The 25,271-nt window shown below is 40.1% G+C and overlaps 2 protein-coding genes across 4 annotated transcripts in view; both read right to left on the bottom strand.

Annotated features, from left to right (window-relative positions):
- ANAPC4 (anaphase promoting complex subunit 4) overlaps positions 1 to 4,895 on the bottom strand; it is a 36,299-nt gene extending 31,404 nt beyond the window's left edge. Inside the window, exons 1-3 of the mRNA XM_087434148.1 lie at positions 4,807 to 4,895; positions 4,577 to 4,715; positions 1,059 to 1,164 (exon numbers count right to left, since the gene is read on the bottom strand). Coding sequence (XP_087290274.1) covers positions 1,059 to 1,164; positions 4,577 to 4,705 — 235 coding nt within the window. The 5' untranslated portion in view covers positions 4,706 to 4,715; positions 4,807 to 4,895. The remainder of the gene's footprint in view (positions 1 to 1,058; positions 1,165 to 4,576; positions 4,716 to 4,806) is intronic.
- A 2,078-nt stretch (positions 4,896 to 6,973) lies between these two features.
- Positions 6,974 to 25,271, bottom strand: part of ZCCHC4 (zinc finger CCHC-type containing 4) — a 59,924-nt gene continuing 41,626 nt past the window's right edge. Inside the window, exons 11-14 of one of the 3 annotated variants that reach the window (XR_015552890.1) lie at positions 24,941 to 24,992; positions 24,284 to 24,428; positions 19,977 to 20,210; positions 6,974 to 10,387 (exon numbers count right to left, since the gene is read on the bottom strand). Coding sequence is in view for 2 of the 3 variants with exons in the window: in XM_004432322.3 (XP_004432379.1) it covers positions 20,075 to 20,210; positions 24,284 to 24,428; positions 24,941 to 24,992 (333 nt within the window). In the remaining variant the exon portion in view is untranslated. Of the gene's footprint in view, positions 10,388 to 19,510; positions 20,211 to 24,283; positions 24,429 to 24,940; positions 24,993 to 25,271 lie in introns of those variants that run through there. The other 2 variants (XM_004432322.3, XM_087434150.1) reach the window with 2 other exon arrangements.

The raw sequence follows: 25,271 nt of genomic DNA, 5'->3' as shown, positions 1-25,271 counted from the left end.
TACAGATAGAAACAGTTGTTATCTATAAGTGATAAACTTTCAGGGCATTTTTATGTACTTAGTCATATTTATCTAGAAAAAAATTAAGCAATGAGGAGTACATATCATTTTACAAAAAAATTCAGCTTTTTTTTTTAAACACCAATGATACAAATGAACTGTAAGCTGTATGATTTACAGCATTTTACTGTACTGACTGGATGTGCATAGCAGCTCAAATAATGACTGTCATTATAAAAACAACACAACACACATCACCGTAAAAACAACACAAGAAAGAGGAGAGTTCAGACATCAGAGCCATAACAAGCTACAAAATAATAAGCTATAACATAAAGGGCACCAGCAGGAGAAAGATCACAAAGAAATGGAAGGAATGGGGTCAGAGCTGATAATCCTTCTGGTGAGGCAAACATACATGCAAAGAGAATATTTATGAACCACACATTTAATGCTAAAACACATTTTTGTGAGAAAAAGGCCATGATGGCAGTGAACTGAATGATGAGCGGCAGGTGAAGCTTGGGCCTAATGGTGCAGGACAACAAGACAGCAGAAAGAACAGTTTGTATTTCCCTCAGATTTCATTTTAGAGTTATCTTTGCCAAGAAGTCAGATTCCATTTTAGAGATATCTAGGCCAAGAAACAAGATGGTAGAACTAATATGAGTTCTATGAAAATACTTTAAAGCATTCTAAAAAACAAAGTTCCCAAACTGGTATTTAGAATTCTAGTATATAGGGCCGGCTCCGTGGCTTAGCGGTTAAGTGCACGCGCTCTGATGCTGGCAGCCCGGGTTCGGATCCCAGGTGCGCCCCGAGGCACCACTTCTCCGTCCAACGCGAGGCCGAGTCCCACGTACAGCAACTAGAAGGATGTGAACCTATGACATACAACTATCTACTGGGGCTTTGGGGGGAAAAAAAATGAATAAATAAAATCTTTAAAAAAAAAAAAAGAATTCTAGTATATAATGAGAACAATAAATTCTTTGAGGAAATAAGCTTTCTTTACAGAACACTTTTGTAAAAAGTATTTTTTATAAGACTATCATTACGTTTGCCATCTGGTCTCCAAGCCAGACAAGTCACTTCCTTTCCTGTATTTTCATTTGGTGGAAAACTCCAAACTCGATGAAAACTTGCAAGTCGATGAAGTAAAACCTAAGACAAAACAGATATAATAGCAGACAATAAAAATCCATTTCCAAAAATAAAATAAACCTCGATTCCCCACTACAGATTTTTTTTCTAATTTTTTATTTATTATTTATTTTTTTCCCCAAAGCCCCAGTAGATAGTTGTACGTCACAGCTGCACATCCTTCTAGTTGCTGTATGTGGGACACGGTCTCAGCATGGCCGGAGAAGCGGTGCATCGGTACATGCCCGGGATCCGAACCCGGGCCGCCAGCAGTGGAGTGCATGCACCTAACCGCTAAGCCACGGGGCCAGCCTCCCCACTACAGATTTTTATTATTTATTTATTTATTTTTTTTGTGTGTGAGGAAGATCAGCCCTGAGCTAACACCCGTGCTAATCCTCCTCTTTTTGCTGAGGAAGACCGGCTCTGAGCTAACATCTATTGCCAATCCTCCTCCTTTTTTTTCCCCCCAAAGCCCCAGTAGATAGTTGTATGTCATAGTTGCACATCCTTCTAGTTGCTGTACGTGGGACGCGGCCTTAGCATGGCCGGAGAAGCGGTGCGTCGGTGCGTGCCCGGGATCCGAACCCAGGCCACCAGTAGCGGAGCTCGAGCACTTAACCACTAAGCCACGGGGCCGGCTCCCCCACTAAAGATTTTTAAATTATCATCTCTTAAGTGTAATATTTAGCTATCAGAAGAAATTAGAAGAAGAATTCATTCTGTGTCTGAATGAACTTAAGACATTTTCAAAGAAATGCTGAAACAAGAAGGTCTAATTTAACCCTGCACCCTATACGCTTTCCTATCTTCTACATCAACAGGAAACTTACCTATTAAGAAGTCTGTCCAAGAAGAAGATAACAAAAAAGAAATAACATAAATAGCACTGCAAAGGTAGTTGTAATATAGTCAAATAACACTGAACTTGGAATCAGACAACCGGGATCTAATTTCAGCTGTGTCACTCACTGGCCATAGATCTTGGACAAGTCACTTAGCCAATCTAAACCCCCATTTCTACACGAGTAAATTTCCACCTTGGAAGGTCAAGATGAAGCCCCTTGTGCTTTAAAAATAAGACTGCCCCTACTCCATCCTCTACACAACCACTGAAAATAAGGAAGAAAAGGCCTCAGAATTGCTCCTGAAGACCCCTCCACACCTTCTTAGTTCCCCACACTCACAGCTCTACCACCACTCCCTGTCTTACTGTATAGCGTCCTTCACTCATGGTTACACCAGTCACCGCAGGAAAGCCGAGCTTCCCAAGGAATCGCTCATCCCCGAGACTCGATGCTCTTTCCTGAGCCCATCTCTGCCATTCCTATGTCTGAAACCCTTCCTCTGTGCTCTAGAATTCATGGTCAGGTATCATCAAGATCTCCTATACCTTCATTCTCTTCTCTGAACTGTGCTTCTCACCTGAGGCCACTGCTTTCTCGCAGCGTTCTCAGGTGGTGGCTGTTTTGCGTCCCACATCCCCTGGACTACCACTGGGCTAGGACATGAAGTAGGTTTCCTCCTTGATGCTTGATGCCATTTCTGGATGATTTTTCGTCTCTAAAATCCTCTAATTTTGAATCACACGCAATCAGACCATACCACCTGCTATCCCAGTTAACTGCAGCTGTCTACAGACCCCTAAGCCATTCCCCTCATTCCTTGAAGATGTGGACTCCTGGCTCACTCATTCTCTCCAACACTATTCATCATCATTCTTGGTGATTTCAAGAACTACAAAATCCTGGCTTTTTAGTTCTTAACTACCTCTCCTCCAATGATCACATCTTCTACCTCACTTCAGTCACTCCCAGGGTCACGCCCTTGACCTTGTCATTACCAACAACTACAATGTTACCATAATCTCAGTTTCAAACTTCCCACTTTCCATCCACCACCTCTATCTTTCCAGCTCATCACTACTAATACCCAACTCCAATTCTTCAACCTCACCATGTCATACGACCTATTGATTCTACCACCTATTCATTGTTTCTCACCCAACACATGCCCTCATTTCCCTCCTTAATCAGGTTAGAATCCAAGGCTCATCATGACAATAATTCCTCTTGCATATAACTTAACCCTCTTGCATCTCTCTTCCTTTATCAAACTTGCAAAACAACAATCCTGGTTAAACCCAGCCATGCCTGCACCCACATAGCTGAACAGAGTACAAGATGCACATACAACCACGCTCACTGCTTTCCCTCAAACTACAAGACCACTGAATTTAGGTGGCTCCTAATACTAACCAGTAATCTTATTAGGCTTCCCCAGTCCACTTGCTTTGTCAGCTTTTCCATACCTTTCCCTTCTCCTCAAACTTCCAATATTTTCTTCTCCATCCTCACTCCTAGATAGTGCTCTTTCTTCTTCACTGAGAAAATGGAAGCAACAAGTGCCCACAACACATCTATCTGATCACACTGATGCCCCTATTCTCTCCCTTCCCTCCTACTGCCGTGGCTGTACTATCTGTGCTCCTCTCTAGAGCCATGACAGAGCTCCAAATCACCCTGGCAGAGGAGGGAGACTAGAAGATTTGATGGAGGGCCTGAGAAACGAGACATCATAACCTGGGGACGAGTCAACATAGTGACGCAGCTTTGCAGGCTGCCAAGTTTCTCTGGCTGCTGAGTTTTCCTTACCACCTAGTTTCCAAGCTTGGCTGCACCCAACACAACTCTCACCTGACCAGATAACTATCAGGAAATCTGCCAAAAGGCCAAAGGAGGAAAGATGCACAGGTGAAGGTTCCTTACAAAATTGCCGCCAGGTAGCAAGAACCCTTAGGAGAAAGTTGGGTACAACCGGGTTATACTTGATGTTGCGTAATATAACCTGAACTAGAAACGCTAACTGACAACCTTCATGCACATTCCATTAGGAATTCAGTAAAACGTCACTCCCTGTGTAATTTAAAGGGATTTTTAATGGGATGTGGCTAACCAACCCATAGTATAAAATATGGACAATAGAATACAGATTCTTAAACATATCCTCTGTGGCAGCCACATGCACGCACATTTGCACACTGACAATAATTCATTTTTCTTCTGCTACTAAACTGTAAGCAAACTTAGGGCATGGTCTGTGGATCTACTACTATGCCTAGCTCAGGAGTGACACATCATGGGCTTTTAAAAAGCCCATTTAACAAATAAATGACTAAAAGAGACCTGGGAGGCAGGATTGTACGATATTAAGCTGTGCGAAAACAGTTGTCTTCACCATAAAATACGGAAAATGGGCATATAAATTATTTTTCCCGTCTACGGTCCCTTATCCTTTCACTGAAAGTTTACAGCTGGCCGGAAGGGAGGGGCAGGGTAGACAGGTGGCCCGCAAGTCCAGAGAAGGGGAAACTGAGGCTGGGGCAGTCTGTGACGCGCTCCTCTTCTCGGGGTTTCCACGCCGGCTCACTCACCTCGCCCGCAGTGTTGGCCAAGGCAATGAGGTCCCGCTTGGGTGACCAGACGAGGAAAATGATCTCCTGCGGCAGCTGCTTCTCTCCCACCACCCGGAAGGACGGGAAGCAGGTCGGAAAGCGCAACATGGGGGCGGCCCTGCAACGACACCCCAGTCGGAGGCCAGCAGGGGACCCTGCCGCCGCCCTCGCCCGCGGCCCTCCCCGGAGAGCCCCGACCGCGGGGGTACCTGTCACATCCCCTCGGCAACCGACACGGCCCGGGCAGCCTCTCTCCCTGCTCGGCCGGCTGCCGCCGCCGCCGCCGCGCGGTCCGGGCACTTCCGGCGCCCGGACTTCCTCGCGAGAGGAGGGAGGCGGCGCGGGCGCGAGCGGCGGGCGGCTGGACCCGGATGCGGAGACTGGGCCGCGGGGCTGGAGGAGGGCGGGCGGCCGCGACAGTGAGGCCGCGCTCCAGTCTGTAGGTAAGGCGTGCCTACACGTGTGTGTGCTCGCCCGCAGTTTTTTTCCGTTTTCCCGGAAGTTCGCTGATACGGGTGAAGGGACAGTCATAGGTGTAGGGGTGAGGCCTCAGAGACGAAGGGAAGACGAAAAGGAACGGCAACTTTAGGTCCTGACCAGCTGGAGCCCCCTGTGACAGTCTCCAAACAGGTAGTTCTCAGTCCTGGTTGCTCCGCAGAATCACCTGGAGAGATTGTTTTTAAACCCCTTGGCCAGGCAGCACCCCAGACCAAGTAAAAGAGAATTAATACGAGAGGGGACCCGGTATTTATTAAGACTCGCTAGGTGATTCCAATTTGCAGCCAAGGTGGGAGGGCCCGGCTCTAAAACCTCTGAGGTAGGCAAATATCTTGATTTTTTATCCCATTTAAGCCTCACAACTTACGGGTAGTAGTAGCCCCACCATAATAAATGAGGACTGTGGGCTCATCCAGGATTTATCCCATAGCGATTTGAGCATCTACGGTGTGAAACAATCTGGGACTACACTCATGCACGGGGCGTGGGTTCTGCCCTAAAAGGCTCACTGGTCAGCCTGGCCGACATGTAAATCAGAATCCATCTGATGCTTCTTTATACAGGACACATTTAAATGTGTCAGTTGTGTTCTCAAGTTCCCACAAGTTATGACCTGGGTTGAATCTGACAGTATCATCTTGACATTCTTGAATTTAAAATCTATGGTAAAAAAAAACTTCTTCTTGTTCAAAGGGGAAAGAGGGGGCATGATCTTCCACTTTCAACAATCCCCATCTTCTTGCCCTCTATCTGGATCTTGCTCCTGGGAAGTAGGTTACAGAGGTAGACTATGTCATTCAGCAACAAATATTCCAGGCACTGTTTTGTGCCAGGCACTGTTCTTAACTCTAGATTTGATGCTTGCCCTGCTCCCTCTCACAGATGGGCTTTTTCCCTTGCCTTTGCTGCAATGTAGCATGTCCTCCAACTTCTTGCAGAGGCAGCATTTTTAAGGCGAGAATGGACTTGCCTTTGTTATTCATGAAACGCATTTTCGGGTGTTAGTGTTCTGGGGTGGCAGGAATGGATAATCTGGATGGTGGGGGTCCGATATCTATCCACTTAACATTCTCATGGAAACTGTATGCCTATTTTCCTGAAACTTATGATGAATATGAACCCTCATACAACACATGCAAAAGACTGTTAATAGAGGTATACATACACCGTGCTATGGGACATGCATATTATGAAGACTTCACAGCAGAGTATGCATTTCCCAGAAGGTATTACAGCACAGGAAACAGCACAGGTGTGGAGTTCCAGATGTAGCCGGGAAACAGCAAATAATTTTATATGGCCATAGAACCTCATGTGTGTTGGTGGGAGTGGGGGGCAGGGATTGTTACTGGAAATGATCCAAAGTAGCCATAGAACAAGAGCTATTAACACATAGTGTTTCCAGCCTTTTCTTTCTCCCACTGCCCCATAAAGATTTTAGCTTGACCCACTCCATTTCTTTGCCTTCCTCATTCTCTAAGAAAAACACTGCTTAGTCAAATTGGTTTATTTGTGCTTCTATGGCATAGAATCAAGAGGAAAGGGGAATGCCAGAGATCGGGCATCAGTCGTTTTTAAGGAGGCACATGGAAAGTGGGAAGGGGGTGGGGAGGGAAATGGAAGGGAAAATAGACTTTAAGAAGAATTTCCATGCTCTGTGTATCCTCTTCCTAGTTCTTGAAAAATAAAATGGAAGAACTAGCTTTTTTGAAATAACTTTTTGGTAGCAAGGCTGTTTTCTTTGATCGTTACACCCCTTGGGCTAGCTCATACTGAGGGTATCTTTCCACATGTTATAATGGTATGGGGTTGGATTTTGAAGGGCCAGGCAGCTGCCAACAGAGATTTATTGTGGGGGGAGGGGCGGTGTTGTTGACAGCATCACACTGGTTCATTGGTTATTCAGGACCTTAAGTCTTGTGACAAGGGTGATGATGGGTTAGAAAGGAAGAACTGGAGGTGTAAAGATGGCAGGAAGACTAGTTGGGAAGGGTGTGAGTCCAGAGACATTTCTGAAGTAGAATAACAAGAACTGATTATTGATTTGATTGGGGAATGAAAGCAAGGGTTGGGATATTTGGATGCACAGACTCAGGAAAGAGAACTGGTTGTTCTTGGATTAGGGGCTGGGGTATGAGAGGGAAGGCGGGGAAAGTAGACCAGAGCAAAGGAGTTCAGTGAGGACTACCTTCAGGTGGAGGGGTGGTGTGAAAATCTGCAATGGCCAACAGGCAGCTGGAAAGGCAGATTTGAAGGGGAGGGGTCGGGGCCTGAGCAAAGATGTGGGAATCCCTGTGTCCAGGGATGGAAGATGGAGTGTGTGGGATGTGACTAACCTAGGCCATATGAAAGGCTGTTATTTTGAAGTCATAAAATAGGTGAAACATACAAAATAAGCAAATTGACTGGATTTGCTGGAAAGAGAAATAAATGTAGATGGTGGTTGGTGTTAGAACCTCTCTGCCCAGGGCCAGCCAGTAGCATGGTGGTTAAGTTGATGCGCTTCGCTTTAACAGCCCAGAGTTCACAGGTTCAGATCCTAGGTGTGGACCTACACACCGCTCATCTGGCCATGCTGTGGTGGCATCCCATATACAAAATGAAGGAAGACTGGCACAGATGTTAGTTCAGGGCCAATCTTCCTCACGAAAAAAAAAAAAACCCTCTCTGTCCTATGACAGTTGTATTCATTAGGCAACAAAAAAAACCCGACTCAAAGTGGCACAAGTAACAACTAGAATGTACAGTTATGTGCCACATAATGATGAACCACATATATGACATGATTCCATAAGATTAGTACCATTTATCCTAGTTGTGTAGTAGGCTATACCATCTAGGTTTGGTAAGTACACTCTATGATGTTTGCACAACAATGAAATCGCCTAACTACACATTTCTCAGAATGTATCCCCATGGTTAAGCAACACATGACTGTACTGGCTCATGTAAATTACAAGTCCAGCAGTAATGCCAACTTCAGGGCAAGCTAGATCCAGCAACTTGGTGTCACCAGGGACCCTGCTCAGGGTGTGCATCATAAGGCTGTCTCACCATGTGGTTACTGGAAGACTGACAAAAGCAACTGGAGCTATATGCTTCATCTTTCAGAAGGACAACAAACGCCTCTTCACCAATCAAAAGACTCAAGTCCTGAGCTTCGTCGTGATTAGACCAACATTACGAGCCTAGCTGAAATCAGTCACAGGTAAAGGGGATGGGATTATGTCCCAAAAAAGTCCTCTCCCAAGAGCTGGAGAGGATGTCAGTCATCCCTCTCCCAAACCCCGTGGCAGGCACACAGTGGGGAGGGTGAGAATGATGGTGCTGGAGCAACCATTCAACACTGTTCAATATGACAATCCACCATGACTACTCAAAGGCTAGTTTTAAGTATGAAGTGCATTTGGGAGATGTTCCATCCTGGCAGAGTGAGACTAAATTGTTTCAATTCATAGTGTTTTGTTTGTCTCCCACAATCACTTCAGTTGCTGTTCTGGGAAAGAAATTCAGAGACCAACTCATGTGACTCCCATCTGGAGGGAGAAGTTCTAATAAGAGCTACAGAACCAGTATTCATCTGTATAGGAATTTATCCTGATGGGGTTCAGGGCAGGCTGCCCCAGATGCGCCACTCTGGTATGTGGATTATTTCGAGCTGAAGACAATAAAGGCTCAAAAGACTCAGGAAGAACATTTGACCTTCCCTCAAACTGCCTAAAAGAATTTAACATAGAAGGCCTGTTCCAGGAAGGAGCTAATACCATAAGACAGCCATACTATAATGTAAAATAGGTGTCAGAGAGAGGCAACAACAAGCCCATTTTTGGCCCAGCAAAACTTGTTTAACAAACATTTGCATTTCCATCTCCATGTAAATTGTCTTCCTCCCCTCTGAAATCCCAGACCACTACCCCCAATATCCTCCTTTGCCTTTAGCTGAAGATGATATTTAACGTGGTAGCTTTGACTAGATGGCTGAGTTGCTCAGTTTTCCTGAGTTTCTCCCATGTATACATGTTATAAAGCTTTGTTTGATTCTCTCTGTTATTGTCTCACGTGAATTTAATTCATAACCCAGCCAGAAGGACCTAGAGGGTAGAGGATTTGTCTTCCTCCCCTACAATCCTAAGGAAATAATAAAAGATTTGGTTTTAAGTATGTTCATCATAGAGTCATTTACAATAGGGAAAAAATACAAACAACTTAGATGTCCAACCACAGATTAATTTTTTTTAAATACAGTACATCCATACTGAAGAATAATACTATTGTGGTAGATATAAAACGATGTTCACAACATGTTTATAAAAAGGAGAGGATTACAAAACAGTATGTATTTACCATTCCATTTTTGTGGGGGAATTTTAGAGTGTGTCTGTCTGTATAGCTATTTAGACAAGACTATCTGAAAGAACATACACAGAAGTTGTGACAGTGGTTGCCTCTGGGTGGTAGGATTAGAGTTGCTTTTCATTTTCTTTGATTTACCTGGCTCATGTATTAATTGTACAGTTACTAGGTAGCACCTTTAGTTTCCTTTGTCCTCTTTAAGCATGTGGAATGTTCAGGCTATCTCTAGTTTTCTCCCACTCCTCGCCTCCATGTTTGCAGATGAAACTGGCCCATCTACTCAGGCTTAGTTTCTGAGAGACCACCAGATGTTACACTTCTAGTCTGCAGGGGTATTAAGCAACTAAACAACGTGAGAATCTTGTGACTGTCCAGCTAATGTCCAGGGATAAAACTCAGCTCAGAGCTCTGAGAGCTGCTTGCTCACTTTTGATGCTTTTTTCCCTCAGTCTTGCTGAGTTAACATTTATACTAAATCGCCTGAAATCAAACAGTAGAGATCTTATCTTCACTTTATTGCAACGACCTTCTTAGCTGACCCTCAAGTAATTTAACCTATGTCCTAATGTTTCAATTAAAATCAAATCAAATAAGTGACATTAGATTTCCCTTTGCATTTTGAGCAAGCTTTGCTTACCTAGGCAGCTCTAAGCATTTTAGCTTCTTACTCACATAGCTGTTAGGGTTTTGAGGCATAAAGTGGTATATTAAATGGTACTTCTATTCACTCAATCTGTATTTATGAGCAGCTACTACTTGGAGGGTGAAGAAATGTGCTAGCCTGGCTGCCCGCTTCCCAAGGTTGTGGGAGGAGGAATGAGGTCATACGTGCTGCCGTTGGTTGTCTCTATAATATCACTGTGTGCAGGGCACATCTCTAGGAGCCAGTGAACACACATAATGATGTCCATAGGCCCCTGCCATCAACAAGCTTCTGATCTGTACAGGGGAAACAAGTACAAAAAGTCATTCTAATACAGGGCAAAATTTAAATAGATATAAAAACTAAAAGAAGTATTAATGAAAAGACACAAACATGCACATATTTTTATTTCACTGGCAAGAGATGTACTGTTCCACTGGAGACACCAACAAGGACATCGCGAAGGAGGTGGCACCAGACCAGGACCTTTTGTAGGCTGTGATTTTATATTTAAAAATTAGTCAAACTTCTCCCAAATGCCTAGTATTTTGTAGATTACTTTGAAGGGGCCAGACATCAACTTAAGTGTTTTTCTTAAAATAACATGAAAACTGAATTATTCTAAGTGTAAAGACTTCCAGATCAGGCTGCCAATCTTGCTCACACAGTACATCCCAACATTTAAACTCTCGGTGTTAGGACAGTCCTGCTATTGACTCTAAATTCCTCCCAGTATTGTTTAGGTCTATTTTCCTTTTTTCAGTCCTATAGGAAAGAGGAAAGAGCAAATCCTCTCCATATCTTAGGCATGCCTACTGTTATGGACCGAAATGTGTCCCCCAAAATCTATATATTGAAGTCCTAACCCTCAGTACCTCAGAATGGGACTATATTTGGGGATAGGGTGTTTAAAAAGGAGATTGAGGTAAAATGAGGTCATTAGGGTGGGCCCTAATGTCCTTATAAGAAGGAAATTTGGACACAAAGAGACACCAGAGATGCACACACACAGAAGAAAGACCATGTGAGGACACAATGTGAAGGTGACCATCTGCTAGCTAAGGGGAGAGGTTGAGAACCAAACCTGCTGACACCTTGACCTTGGAATTCCAGCCTCTAGACTGAGAAAACAAATTATTGTTGTTTAAGCCACCCAGTCTGTGATATTTTGTTATGGCAGCCCTAGCAAACTAATACACCTATCATCTGAAAACCTCTAGAAAAATCACCGCTTTCATCAAGTCTTTATTGAGTACCTACAATGCATAAGGCACACTTATGGGTACTGACATTAAGAAACTGAAATCTTTTGGGGAAATGGAATCTGTAAATATAATCACAGAATAATACATGACAGGTGCCTCAAATATGGAGCAGAATGCCAAGAGTTTCAGAGAGAAGGGTACTGGTTGGTATCAGGGACTCACTGCAAGACTTCCCAGAAGAGAATGGGATTGGGCCAGGGCCTGAAGGCACCATAAGACTTTAATAGATGGCTTTATGAGGGAAATATTCCAAACAGAAAGAAGAGACTGGGATGAAAAGATTGGGGCATATTGGAGAAATAAATTAGTCTAAGTATCAGGCTAAATGTAGGAAGAAAACTGAAATCTGATCATTCAGGGCCTCAGAATGACTTTGTAGTTCATTAAATGTTGTAATATAAGCAAAAAATACAATGAAATTTAGCTATAATTATTTAAGAAACTGGTCCCTTTGGATTGAGGAGTACCAGCATCATGGCAGGGTGAGTTGTTCCCTTTGTCTCTTCCCTCTAAGTTACGACTAAAAGGACATTCATTAACCAACAGAGGATTCCCTACACAGCACAATGGGACATCTGAGAGATCCACGAAGCCATACATCTGAAGGTGGGGGGAATGGATCCCCAGGAAGCAGTGGAACTAGGTGAGCAAACCCCTCCCCCTCCCTAGAGGCAGCGATCTAGGTTGCAGGTCCTTACACAGTGGCTGGCATGACTAAGAGGAGTCAGGGGCAGCCCAGCCTGTGCATGAACACTTTCAGAGTGGTAGCCCAGCCTACAGGAGCACCCACTATGCCACGGCAGCACAGCCCATGGGAATGCTCCCTACCAAGTGTCATGGCTAAGCCCCGACGAAGGAGCCCCCACCAAGCGCAGCAGCTCACCTGAGGCGCCTGCAAGTGCCGAGCCAGCGTGTGTGCAAAAGAAAGTGCCCCTCCTCTCCCGCCTAGCACACCAGCTCAGCCGGTCCACTGCTGAGCGCAGTGGTCCCACACCAGAGCAACCTGCTGACTAGGCACAGAGGTCACGCCTGTGCATGTGTGTGTGACCTGCCAAGCAGCTGTGGCCAGTGCACAAATGCAGAGGAGCCCTACTGGCGCAACTTCCAGCAGACGGGGCAGGATCAGAAACCACAGCTTCTGCCCCCTCAAGCAGTGGCAGGTGGAATCTGCGATCTGATACTACCACAATGTGCCGGCAAAGGATCAATTCATCAAACACCATGAAGAACAACATTAACACTCCAGAGCAGAGGGAAAATGACAAGTCTCCAGAAACCAATCCTGAAGTTACAGAAATTTACAATCTAAATGACAGAGAATTCAAGAAAGTTGTCATAAAGAAACTCAACAAGTTACAAGAAAACTCAGACAGTTCAATGAGCTCAGGAATAAAATTAATGAGAAGGACTACTTCACCAAAGAGATTGCAACTCTAAAGAGAAAACCAAACAGAAATTCTAGATTTGCAGAACACAATTAATGAGATAAAAAATAATCTAGAATCCATTAAAAATAGAGCTGATGTTATGGAGGACAGAATTAGTGATTTAGAGGATAGAAATACAGAAATGCTTCAGGTGGAAGAGGAGAGAGAACTAAGATTTTTAAAAAATGCTGAAATTCTTTGGCAAATATCCGACTCAATTAGGAAAAGCAACATAAGGATTATAGGTATTCCAGAGGGAGAAGAGGAGAAAAGAGCAGAGAGCTTGTTCAAAGAAATAATAGCTGAGAATTTCCCAAACCTGGTGAAGGAACTGGATTTACAAGTACATGAAGCCAACAGAACTCCTAATGACATCAATGCAAAAAGACCTTCTCCAAGGCATATGCTATTAAATTTGGCAAAAGTCAATGACAAAGAGAAAATATTAAGGGCAGCAAGGCACAAGAAAATAACCTACAAAGGAAGCCCTATCAGGCTTTCAGCAGAAACCTTTCAGACTAGGAGAGAATGGAATGATATATTCAAAATACTGAAGGACAAACACTTTCAGCCAAGAATACTCTATCTAGCGAAACTATCCTTCAGATACAATGGAGAAATAAAAGCTTTCCCAGATGAACAAAAGCTGAGGGAGTTCATCACCACTAGACCTGCCCTACAAGAAATGTTGAAAGGAGCCCTCCCATCTAAAACTAAAAAGCAAAGGTTTACAAAACCTTGAGCAAGGAGATAAACAGAATCATAAAATTTCAGATATATCAGAATAGGTTAGTAAACACTTAATTATAACATAAAATACAAAGGGAAGGAAAACATCAAAAATAACTATGAACACTTCAATTTAGTCACAAACTCACAGCACAGAAAAGAACAATTTGTGACAACAATAACTCAGAAGGGGAAGAGGAAAGGGATGGAACCTGCTTAGGCTAATGGAGATAAGAGGCTATCAGAAAATAGAGTATCTCCTCTATGAGATCTTTTATACAAACCTCACAGTAACCACTAAACAAAAAATCAGAGCAGAGCCACAAATCATAAATAAAGAGAAAACCACCACAGAAAACCACCAAAATGAAATGGCAGAAATACAAGGGAAAAGAAACAATGGAAATATAGAACAACCGGAAAACAAGAGATAAAATGGCAATATTATGCCCTCATATATCAGTAATCACTCTAAATGTAAATAGACTGAATTCTCCAATCAAAAGACACAGAGTGGCTGGATGGATTAAAAAATATGCTTCATCCAGGAAACACAGCTCAGCTCTAAAGACAAACATAGGCTCAGGTTGAAGGGATGGAAGATGATACTCCAAGCTAATGGCAAGCAAGAGAAAGCAGGTGTTGCCATACTTATATCAGACAAAGCAGACTTCAAGATAAAAAAAAAACAGAGACAAAGAGGGGCAGTATATAATGATAAAAGGGACATTCCACCAAGAGGATATAACACTTATGAATATATATGCACCTACACAGGAGCACCAAAGTATGTAAAGCAACTATTAACTGACCTAAAGGGAGAAATTGACAGCAACACAATAGTAGTAGGGCACCTCAACACCCCACTTACATCAATGGATAAATCATCCAGACAGAAAGTCAACAAAGAAACAGTGGCCTTAAATGAAATACTAGACCAGATGGACTTAATAGATATTTATAGAACATTCATCCAAAAACAGCAGAATACACATTCTTCTCAAGTGCACATGGAACATTCTCAAACACAGACCATATGTTGGGAAACAAGGCAAGCCTCAATAAATTTAACTGAAATTTATGAAATTTATTATATAAATATATTATAATTGAAAATTAACTGAAATCATATCAAGCATCTTTTCTGACCACAATGCTATGAAACTAGAAATCAACTACAAGAAAAAGGCTGGGAAAGTCTCAAATATGTGGAGACTAAACAACATGCTACTGAACAACCATTGGATCAATGAAGAAATCAAAGGAGAAATCAAGAATTACCTGGACACAAATGAAAATGAAAACACAACATACCAACTCTTATGGGATGCAGCAAAAGTGGTGCTAAGAGAGAAACTTACATCAATACAGGGCTACCTCAACAAACAAGAAAAATCTCAAAGAAGTAATCTTAAACTACACCTAGCAGAACTAGAAAAAGAAGAACAAAGCCCAAAGTCAGCAGAAGGGGGGAAAAAATAAAAATTAGAGCAGAAATAAATGAAATACAGACTAAAAAAACAATATAAAGGATCAATGAAACTAAGAGCTGGTTATTTGAGAAGATAAAATTGACAAATCCTTAGCCAGACTAAGAAAAACAGAGAATCAGCTCAAATAAATAAAATTAGAAATGAAAGAGAAGAAATTACAATGGATACCGCAGAAATACAAAGGATTATATAAGAGAATACCATGAAAAACTATCTGCCAACAAATTGGATAACCTAGAAGTAATGGATAAATTCTTAGACCTCACACAACCTCCCAAAACTGAATCAAGGAGAAATAGAGAATCTAAATAGCCCAATCACAAGTAAGGAGATTGAAACAGTGATCAAAAGCCTCCCAAAAAACAAAAGTCCAGGACCACATGGCTTCTCTGGAGGATTCTATCAAACATTCAAAGATTTAATACCTATCCTTCTCAAAGTACTCTAAAAAATTGAAGAAGATGGAACGCTTCCTAACTCATTCTGTGAGGCCAACATTACCGTGACACCAAAACCAGACAAGGACAACATAAAGAAGGAAAATACAAGCCAGCATCACTGATGAACACAGATGCAAAAATCCTCAACAAAATATTGGCAAATTGAATTCCGCAATACATTAAAAGGATCATACACCATGATCAAGTGGGATTTATTCCATGGACGCGGGGATGGTTCAACATCCGCAAATCAATCAATCTGATACACCACATTAACAAAATGAGGAATAAAAATCACATGATCCTCTCAATAGATGCAGAGAAAGCATCTGACAAGATCCAACATCCATTTATGATAAAAACTCTCAATAAAATGGGTATAGAAGGAAAGTACCTCAACATAATAGAGGTCATATATGATAAACCCACAGCCAACATCATACTCAGTGGTGAAAAACTGAAAGCCATCCCTCTGAGAACAGGAGCAAGACAAGGGTGTCCACTCTTGCCACTCCTATTCAACATAGTACTGGAGGTTTTGGCCAAAACAATTAGGTAAGAAAAGGAAATAAAAGGTATGCAAATTGGAAAGGAAGACTCACTGTTTGCGGATGACATGATTCTATATATAGAAAACACTAAAGAATCCACCATAAAACTATTAGAAATAACCAACAACTCCAGCAAAGTTGCAGCGTACAAAATCAACTTACAAAAGTCAGTTGCATTTCTATACGCTAATAATGAACTAGCAGAAAGAAAAGTCAAGAATACAATGCCATTGACAATTTCAACAGAAAGAATAAAATATCTAGGAATAAATTTAACCAAGGAGGTGAAAGACCTATAGACTGAAAACTATAAGACATTATTGAAAGAAATCGAAGATGACAAAAGAAATGGAAAGATATTCCATGCTCATGGATGGGAAGAATAAACATAGTTAGAATGTCCATATTACCTAAAACAATCTATAGATTCAATGCAATCTCAATCATAATGCCAATGACATTCTTCACAGAAATAAAACAAAGAATCCTAAAATTTATATGGAACAACAAAAGACCCCACATAGCCAAAGCAATCCTGAGAAAAAAGAACAAAGCTGGAGGCATCACAATTCCTGACTTCAAAATATACTACAAAGCTATAGTAATCAAAACAGCATGGTACTGGCACAAAAACAAATACACTTATCAGTGGAACAGAACTGAAAGCCCAGAAATAAAACCACACATCTATGGACAGCTAATCTTTGACAGAGGAGCCAACAACATACAATGGAGAAAGGCAAGTCTCTTCAATAAATGGTGTTGGGAAAACTGAACAGCCACAAGCAAAAGAATGAAATTAGACCATTATCTTATACCATACACAAAAATTAACTCAAAATGGACTAAAGACTTGAATGTAAAACCTGAAACCATAAAACTCCTAGAAGAAAATATAGGCAGTACACTCTTTGACATTGGTCTCAACAGCATCTTTTCAAATACCATGTATACTCAGGCAAGGGAAACAAAAAATAAACAAATGGGACTACATCAGACTAAAGAGCAAAGAAAACTATGAAGAAAATGAAAAGACAACCCACCAGCTGGGAGAAAATATTTGCAAATCATATATCTGACAAGGGGTTAATCTCCATAATATATAAAGAACTCACACAATTGAATAACAAAAAGACAACCCGATCAAAAAATGGGCAGAGGATATTAACAGACATTTTTCCAAAGAAGATATACAGATGGCCAACAGGCACATGAAAAGATGTTCAACATCACTAATTATTAGGGAAATGCAAATCAAAACTACAATGAGATATCACCTCACACCTGTCAGAATGGCTATAATTAACAAGACAAGAAATAACACGTTGGAGGGGATGTGGAGAAAAGGGAACCCTCATACACTGCTGGTGGGAATGCAAACTGGTGCAGCCACTATGGAAAACAGTATGGAGATTTTTCAAAAAATTAAAAATAGAAATACCATATGATCCAGTTGTCCCACTACTGGGTATTTATCCAAAGAACAGGAAATCAACAACACAAAGAGATCTATGCACCCCTATGTTCATTGCAGCATTATTCACAATAGCCAAAACGTGGAAGCAACCCAAGTGCCCATCAACTGATGAATGGATCAAGAAGATGTGGTATATATATTGGAATACTACTCAGCCATAAATAAAGACAAAATCATCCCATTTGCAACAACATGGATGGACCGTGAGGGTATTATGCTAAGTGAAATAAGCCAGACAGAGAAAGACAAACACCATATGATTTCACTCATATGTGGAAGATAAAAAACACATGGATAAAGAGAACAGATTAGTGGTTACCAGAGGGGAAGAGAATGGGGGGGTGGGCGAAAGGGGTACAGGGGCACATATGTATGGTGACAGATAAACATCAGACTATTGGTGGTGAGCACGAAGCAGTCTATACAGAAACTGGTATATAATAATGTACACCTGAAATTATACAATGTTATAAACCAATATGACCTCAATAAAATAATTTTTTTTTAATGTCCCTTAAAAAAGCTTAGAAAGTTTTATCTGTCAAATTTCAGGGATTGTCTTCTATTGCTGTTTTGAGTAGGTATTTTAATGTTCAGATATGCAGATTTCTAATTAGAACAAATGACTTCATCTCCCATCACACTTTACCTCTCAGAGACTTTTATATCCTATTACTTTATTCTCTGAGAAAAGAAAGAAGAGATTAAGTCCTTAAAATTAGTAATAATTGAACACAAGAACAGAATCAGCAAATTAACTATTTTTAGCTTTCTAAGGTAACAAAGTTTTAAAATACATAATTCTTGTTTATAATTAATACCCTATTTCCTCAATTCCAGGATGTACTTTTATTTCACATTTCAATATTTCTGAAATAAGATACGTCTAAAATTTAATATGTATAATTAATGAGATATGGAGTTTTTCCCCTGAAAAGCTATGATTACATCAATAGTGCATTTTACAATTGACCGTATCTTAAAACTAAGGAAATATGGTGATGATAATAAACCATTGCCCATCAGGACCCAATTCTTCAGCAGTCATCGTCCCTTAGGTATCTGAGTTTCAGGGGAGATTTCAATATATTTTAAATGGACACCATGCAAGTCAGGCAATGTCAATATCCATGCCTGAATCAGAGAAGGGAACTCGCATGGTGAGTCTACAAGGTTCATCTCTCATCCAATCACCTCCAAATCTGCTCCTCCTATCACCATAGCAACCCATGGAAAAAAAGGGGGCAAGAGAAGAGTTTTCTGATGCTTGTTAACCCAGGAGCTTAGCTCATCTTTTGATGTCACCTGATGTCCACCACTAACACACTGATCAGGGCCACGCATGAGTATTCCACGTCAGACATCAAACAGTCCTAACTTAAACACCAGATGGAATTTAAATACCAGATGAGGGCAGTTCTTCCACCTTTACTCACAGGGCTCTAGCTAATCCCAAGCAAAGATGCCTCCAAACTTGCTCTAAACCAGTTGTTTGAGAACAAGAGAAAAGTCATTATGCAAATGCAAGCCATTCAAAATTATTCAGTCTTAAGGAGATAATGTCAGATGCCTAGCAGAGAAATAGGGAGATGAACTGCTTGTTCTCAGAGTTCAAACTACTCCCTTCAGTGCTATAAGACTGGAACAGTGGATGATTACCATTAGGGCTCTGTAGCCATCTTCACTTGTTAACAGTTCTCACCAGTAACAGGAGAACTGAGAGCCAGGCACATGTGTCTCATTTAATTCAATCACAAAACAAACCTGAGGTGTAACTGCTATTATCCCCGTTATGATAATGAAGAAACGGGCTTCTAGAGAGTGAATGACCCGGCCAAAGACACACAGCCAGGAAGTGTTAGTCAAATTAGGAATGAGGAGTTTTAATCACAAAACTATTCTGCTTTCTGCTACTCCTTTACAAAGAGAGACACTTACTGCCTAGGTTAAAAGACACTGAGATGACAGAAGAAGTCATAATTCTAAATACCTCATTATTTAGCTGATTCTATACCATCAAAGGACAACTGCAAAAAGTACATGAAAAATAAATATTTAATAATAATGCAACCAGAATTATAATCTTTATATCTTTAGACTGCCTTTGTCAAAATTCCTTCCATCATCTTCAGACTCTGTCTAAAAATAACTATATGCTGTAATTCTCTTTACAAGTGGAGTTTAAGCCATTGTACAATATTTTAATATTTAAAACATTTATATAATTTAACATACGCTTATGTTCAATGTAAACAAAACCTCAGGTTTCCTTTTCATTTTCTTCTGACACTTTCTGAAAAAGAATGGTGTATTCCCATTTTTCAGATAAAAGAGGCTAAAATAATATGATTGGAAGAGATTTAAAGAGAGAAAAAAGGCCCAGAGTGAGCTAGTAAAGCAGCTAAAGATGGAGCAACTCCCCAGGTCTCCAGAGAGGCTGCTGAGGGGGTCTATAAACCAGCAAATACCACCTGCCTATTATCCAGCTTAGAAAGGCTCATACCTCTGAAAGCGACAGAATTTAAGTCCCGTGTGGCACTTTCAGAAAATGGCATCAAAGGCTGGACTATAAATCTTTCTTATTCTCAAGTCACTGGACATTTAAGAGCAAGGATATTGATGGGCTCTTTCTTTCCTTTTCTTCTTCCTTGTAACAGATGTATGATTCATGGATTGTCCTTTAGTGGTCTCCATTTTCATCTTATTACTTTTTCTTTGCTTCTGCTTTCTGACAGCTCTGAAAAACAAGGTGCTAAATTATTTTCTAGAATGAGCACAGTGAATTATGTAATTATGTTGAAGTTTAATTAAATAGCTAACCAAATAAGAAAACAGAGGGAAAGAATTTACTGTATTATAAGCATAAATCCTCAGAATCCTAACCATAATAACAAGGAGGTAGAGGCCTGACCAAGCAAAATGTTTGAGAAAAGAAATTTCTTTGAAAGATGGTTACTACAGATTTAGAACAATCTGTCTGAGACAAACACACTACAGAGGTAAATAGTCAAGCCAATGAGTTAGAATTTTGGTGGCGGGGGGAGGTTTGGTACATCTGTACTGCTCAACTCAGCACTTCAATCTCCAAATCGCTGAATTACATTTTTCAGAAAAAGGACAGATAAATTTGGCAGTTAGCAGAGGTAGAAAAATGAAATAGCACAATGGAAAAAACTGACAACACTAAAGAGGCCCAACTTATAAGTCTTACAGCTAATTTTCCTTTCCTCAGTGGGGTCTAAAAGTCCTGACGTGCCACAAGGGATGCCCACATTTAATGGTCTCTGTCTTCCTGAAGACTAGCTTCAAAATGAACAAGTTGGAACTCACCCTCTAAAAACGTTAAACCACTCAGAAAAAAACAGATCCTTTGCTTCTGGTGCCCTCTGAACTAAGTTACAGGCAATCTATAGCTGAGAAAGATTACTGGTCTGTTCATTCACTTCCTCCAAGCTAGCAGAATCATGCCATTTATCATATCATGAAGCAAGGAATGGGCTGGGGCTGCCAGCACTGGCAAACCTGGAAACTTCCCATGGCTACCCAGCACTATCAGTCATTAGATTCCCTTCTCCTAAACCACAAGTCCCAGGGAAAAGCTTACTCTTGATCTTCCCAGGACTAAAACCTGGGAAAGGAGCTTCATCAACAGTATATAATCCCCCAGTGGACCAAACTCAGGCCTCACTTATTGTTCATTCAGCATATAAGTGTTAGGAATACAAAAATGAATGCATAATCTTTGACTTCAGAGAGCTAGGAGACTGACACAAGGCAGATGTCACCCTTCCCTTTCCTTTCCCTAACTTTTTTTAGGGGAAGAAATTGAGGCTATGAAATCATCCAGGGAGGAAGTGGCAGAACTAGCTTGATTCTAGAACCTATGTTCCTAATTACCTTGATACTATATATTCTACTATAAATTACTCAGGTACGTAAAATGCTAAGCATATCATAATCACTAAATAAATATTAGCTATTATTAATAGCTCCATATGACTATTATTCAGAATTTAGCTTGACAACTAAATTTTTCCATATTTAGATTCTGCAGTATGGACTGGGGTGTTCTATCAGTTCAAAATAAAACACTCATCTTTATGCTGTTTTGTGCATGTTCTATAACTCTCCTTTTGGCCCAGCCATTTTTTAAAAGTAGGATAATGTCCTGATAAGTGATGATTCAGCAGATTTAATGAAGTATAATCTCTTGATGGCAAAGTCAATGAAGCTATGCATGCCTGTATACAAAATTTAAACAAATTTTCTTTGGCTTATCCACTTAGAAGAAGAACTAAACATGAACCAGATTTCATTAGAGGATACAGTAAACACAAACAGAAAGAAAATATTCATTTGTAATATGAATAAACAAAACTTTCCAGAGATAAAGTCTTTCAACAGGGATGAACTGATTGAGTATAAATCAGTTAACTGTTTTATTTTGCCTTAAAATTAAACTGACCTAGCATTTGTCCTCTTAGTCACAGATATTTATGTAACTAATAAAATGAGCTTTAACCACAAGAGGGAGCCAGCATCATTCCAGTTCACAACCAAAGGAAAATTAATACCAAGGAAAAACAAATTAATATGACAGCTATAAAATACATAAGATGAAAAGATCTTTTATGCCACATATGCTAAAAAGGGTATTAAAATTATTTTTTACTATTGTAAAACTTGTCAATTTCATTATAAAAAATTTTTTAAAGCAATACCTGAAGATAACTATTAACAGGAGTTTAGGAGTCTTCTCAGAGAGAAGAAAGTAATACTATTTAAGAATTATCAGGTATACTACATCCTATGGGATTTGCTCTTTGAATTAAACTTTGCAAAATCTAGTACAAAAAGACACTAGATGACTTCCCTCAATGAAAACAATATATTTACTACCAAATAGACTAGCCAGGGTTATTTAAGAACCAATGAAGAGCCTTCACTATATCACCAAAATGCAAATTCAGTTTCCATGTATCATAAGATCATAGAATCAAAGGCTGAGCATGTTACTAGCTCTTGTTTTCAACCAGAATTACACTGTAAATAGTGTAACAACCCCAGACAATAGTTTATTAGGTTGTATTCTATTTTTGAAGGCTTCTAAGGAAAAATATTTTACAAGATTCTCTAATAGACCTCTTTAATTAATTTAAAAAATTCCACTTCTACTGGATTACTTAGTGGAAATATTTAAAGTAAATTTGAGGGTCGGCCCCGTGGCTTGGTTAAGTGCGCACGCTCCGCTACTGGCGGCCGGGGTTTGGATCCAGGCGCACACCGATGCACCACTTATCCAGCCATGCTGAGGCCGCGTCCCACATACAGCAACTAGCAGGATGTGCAGCTATGACATACAACTATCTACTGGGGCTTTGGGGAGAAAAAGGGAAAAAAAAGGAGGAGGATTAGCAATAGATGTTAGCTCAGGGCTGGTCCTCCTCAGCAAAAAGAGGAGGATTGGCATGGATGTTAGCTAAGGGCTGATCTTCCTCACACACACACAAAAAAAGTAAATTTGATAAAAAAGAAAGAAAAAGAAAAAGGCAGTTTAAATAGTAGGCAGAATTCAAATGGCTGGGCCTTAATGGAAAAAAATAATTTCCACTGACCAAAAAAGTAAAAAAAAATAAAGGGAAACGAATTCTAACACAATCATAAATAGTTACTAAAGCATCAGATGCATCTAATACTAATAGATTTTTTTTCATCACAAGTCATTTGATAGCTCAAAATTTTTATCCTAATCTCTATTTTCATGTAATGTTAAACTTGGCTATCTGGTTTTCATATCAATAAAACAAGAGGATGCAATACCTATCATCCCTTTTAGTTTAAAAAAAAAACGTGTAATCATTCAAGTTAGCCCAGTTGAAATAGTAATGGTTTTTCTAAATATGCTATTGTCATTGGTATAACTTTGTTCTGAGTTATAACCAATGCCAAATATTGGTAGAAGTGAAAATAATCATAGAAAAAAATGATAAAAATTAAAACTTTTATTTATTTATTTATTTTTTTTGTGAGGAAGATCAGCCCTGAGCTAACATCCATGCTAATCCTCCTCTTTTTGCTGAGGAAGACCGGCTCTGAGCTAACATCTATTGCCAATCCTCCTCTTTTTTTTTTCCCCAAAGCCCCAGTAGATAGTTGTATGTCATAGCTGCACATCCTTATAGTTGCTGTATGTGGGACGCGGCCTCAGCATGGCCCGAGAAGCAGTGCGTCGGTGCCCGCCCAGGATCCGAACCCGGGCCGCCAGTAGCGGAGCGCGAGTACTTAACCGCTAAGCCATGGGGACAGCCCCCAAAAATTAAAATTTTTAAGTATTTAAATATTAAACATCTAAATGTTTTTCTTGAAGTCTGATATAATTTAAAGAAATAATTTCATTTTCCAATGTATCCACTGTGGAATTACACACTGCATTCCATCTGAAATGCCTTCTCCAGCCTTATCTGCTATCACTCATTTATATCCGATCTGTCCCGACTTAAACTTCATGTCCTTCAGTAAAGCCTGAACTCTCAGCCCACAAATTATAATTTCACATGAACCACAGGAGATATAAAGGTAGCCATTTTCTACCTTCTATTTTGCTTATTTTCATCTCTTACCTGTAAAATTTTAAGCTCTTTGACTCATCTCCATATCCTCCCTCCTCTGTCTATGTAAACAATACGTAAGAGTGAAAGCAACAATTAATTTAGCACTGCTGAATCCTCTAACTATTGCCTACTTTTGTGGATTGCTCTGTACAAAACAGAAGGAAAATTTTTTTCTAGTAAATAAAAGAATTCAACTAACTTGTTAACTTTCTTAGATGTAGAGATGTTAGGGCAAGTACTACGTTTATGATCTAATTCACCACAAACAAAGCAGCCGTCTTTAGGGCCCTCGCAAGAATGATCTGGAAGAGCACAGTGATTGCAAATGCTACAGTGGATCCAGGCTGTAAAATAAAAATTAAGTTTTAGAAGAGGTTCACTTAATGTAATTTTTCATTTTATTAACCTTTATGATAGGGAAGCTAAATAGTGTTTACTTCAAATATTTTGACTCGTTTGCATAGCTGGTTATAATTTGGCTAAAGAGGCCAAGGTTAAGAGGTTGGAATCCCACATAAACCAGCTAACTTCTTTCTGATACATGGCAACAAATTCAGCCCTTCTCCAATGAGTCATGAGCTGAAAGCCACTGACACAATAGGGGCTGGCTGAATGACACAAAGCCCTATTAAAATAAGCCAAACCAAACGCCACACTGAAACATGTTAGCAGTCACATCCCTCTATGAAGGAGAGAACATACATTTTGGTAATTATAAAAATTAAAAAGCCAGTAAATTAATGCAGGTCTCCATATTAATTTTTTTCTTTTATAAATACAGTTAAATAAAAATCCTATTTAGATGAAAAATTCAGATGTTTTCATAGGTTCTCAAGCACTATGTCTTAATACTTACAAGGCTTTACACACTTTTTGCAGAGAAAGCAATGGTTCCATTTCCTGCCATCCTACAAAAAGAATTTTTAAATTATGTTTAATTCGTCACTAAAAATCAAGTTCCACAATTAAAAATTAAAATGTCTTATTAAAATCTGTGTAAATTATTCATTCCTTATTTCTCACTTTCCAGGGCTTCACAATTAAATACTTTGATTTTAATATATGCATTTCTCCACTCAACTCAAATGCCTCCTTGATGGGTCTCAATTTCCTTAAGTCTAAAACTGGGGGATTTATCTAAATGATCTTGAAAGTCCACTTCAGCTCAAGCAACTCAATCTGCACAA

This window comes from Ceratotherium simum, chromosome 8 (assembly GCF_057802395.1).
Source record: "Ceratotherium simum simum isolate JZ-2026a chromosome 8, ASM5780239v1, whole genome shotgun sequence".
NCBI lineage: Eukaryota > Metazoa > Chordata > Mammalia > Perissodactyla > Rhinocerotidae > Ceratotherium > Ceratotherium simum.
This window is presented reverse-complemented; position numbering and strand designations above follow the sequence as displayed.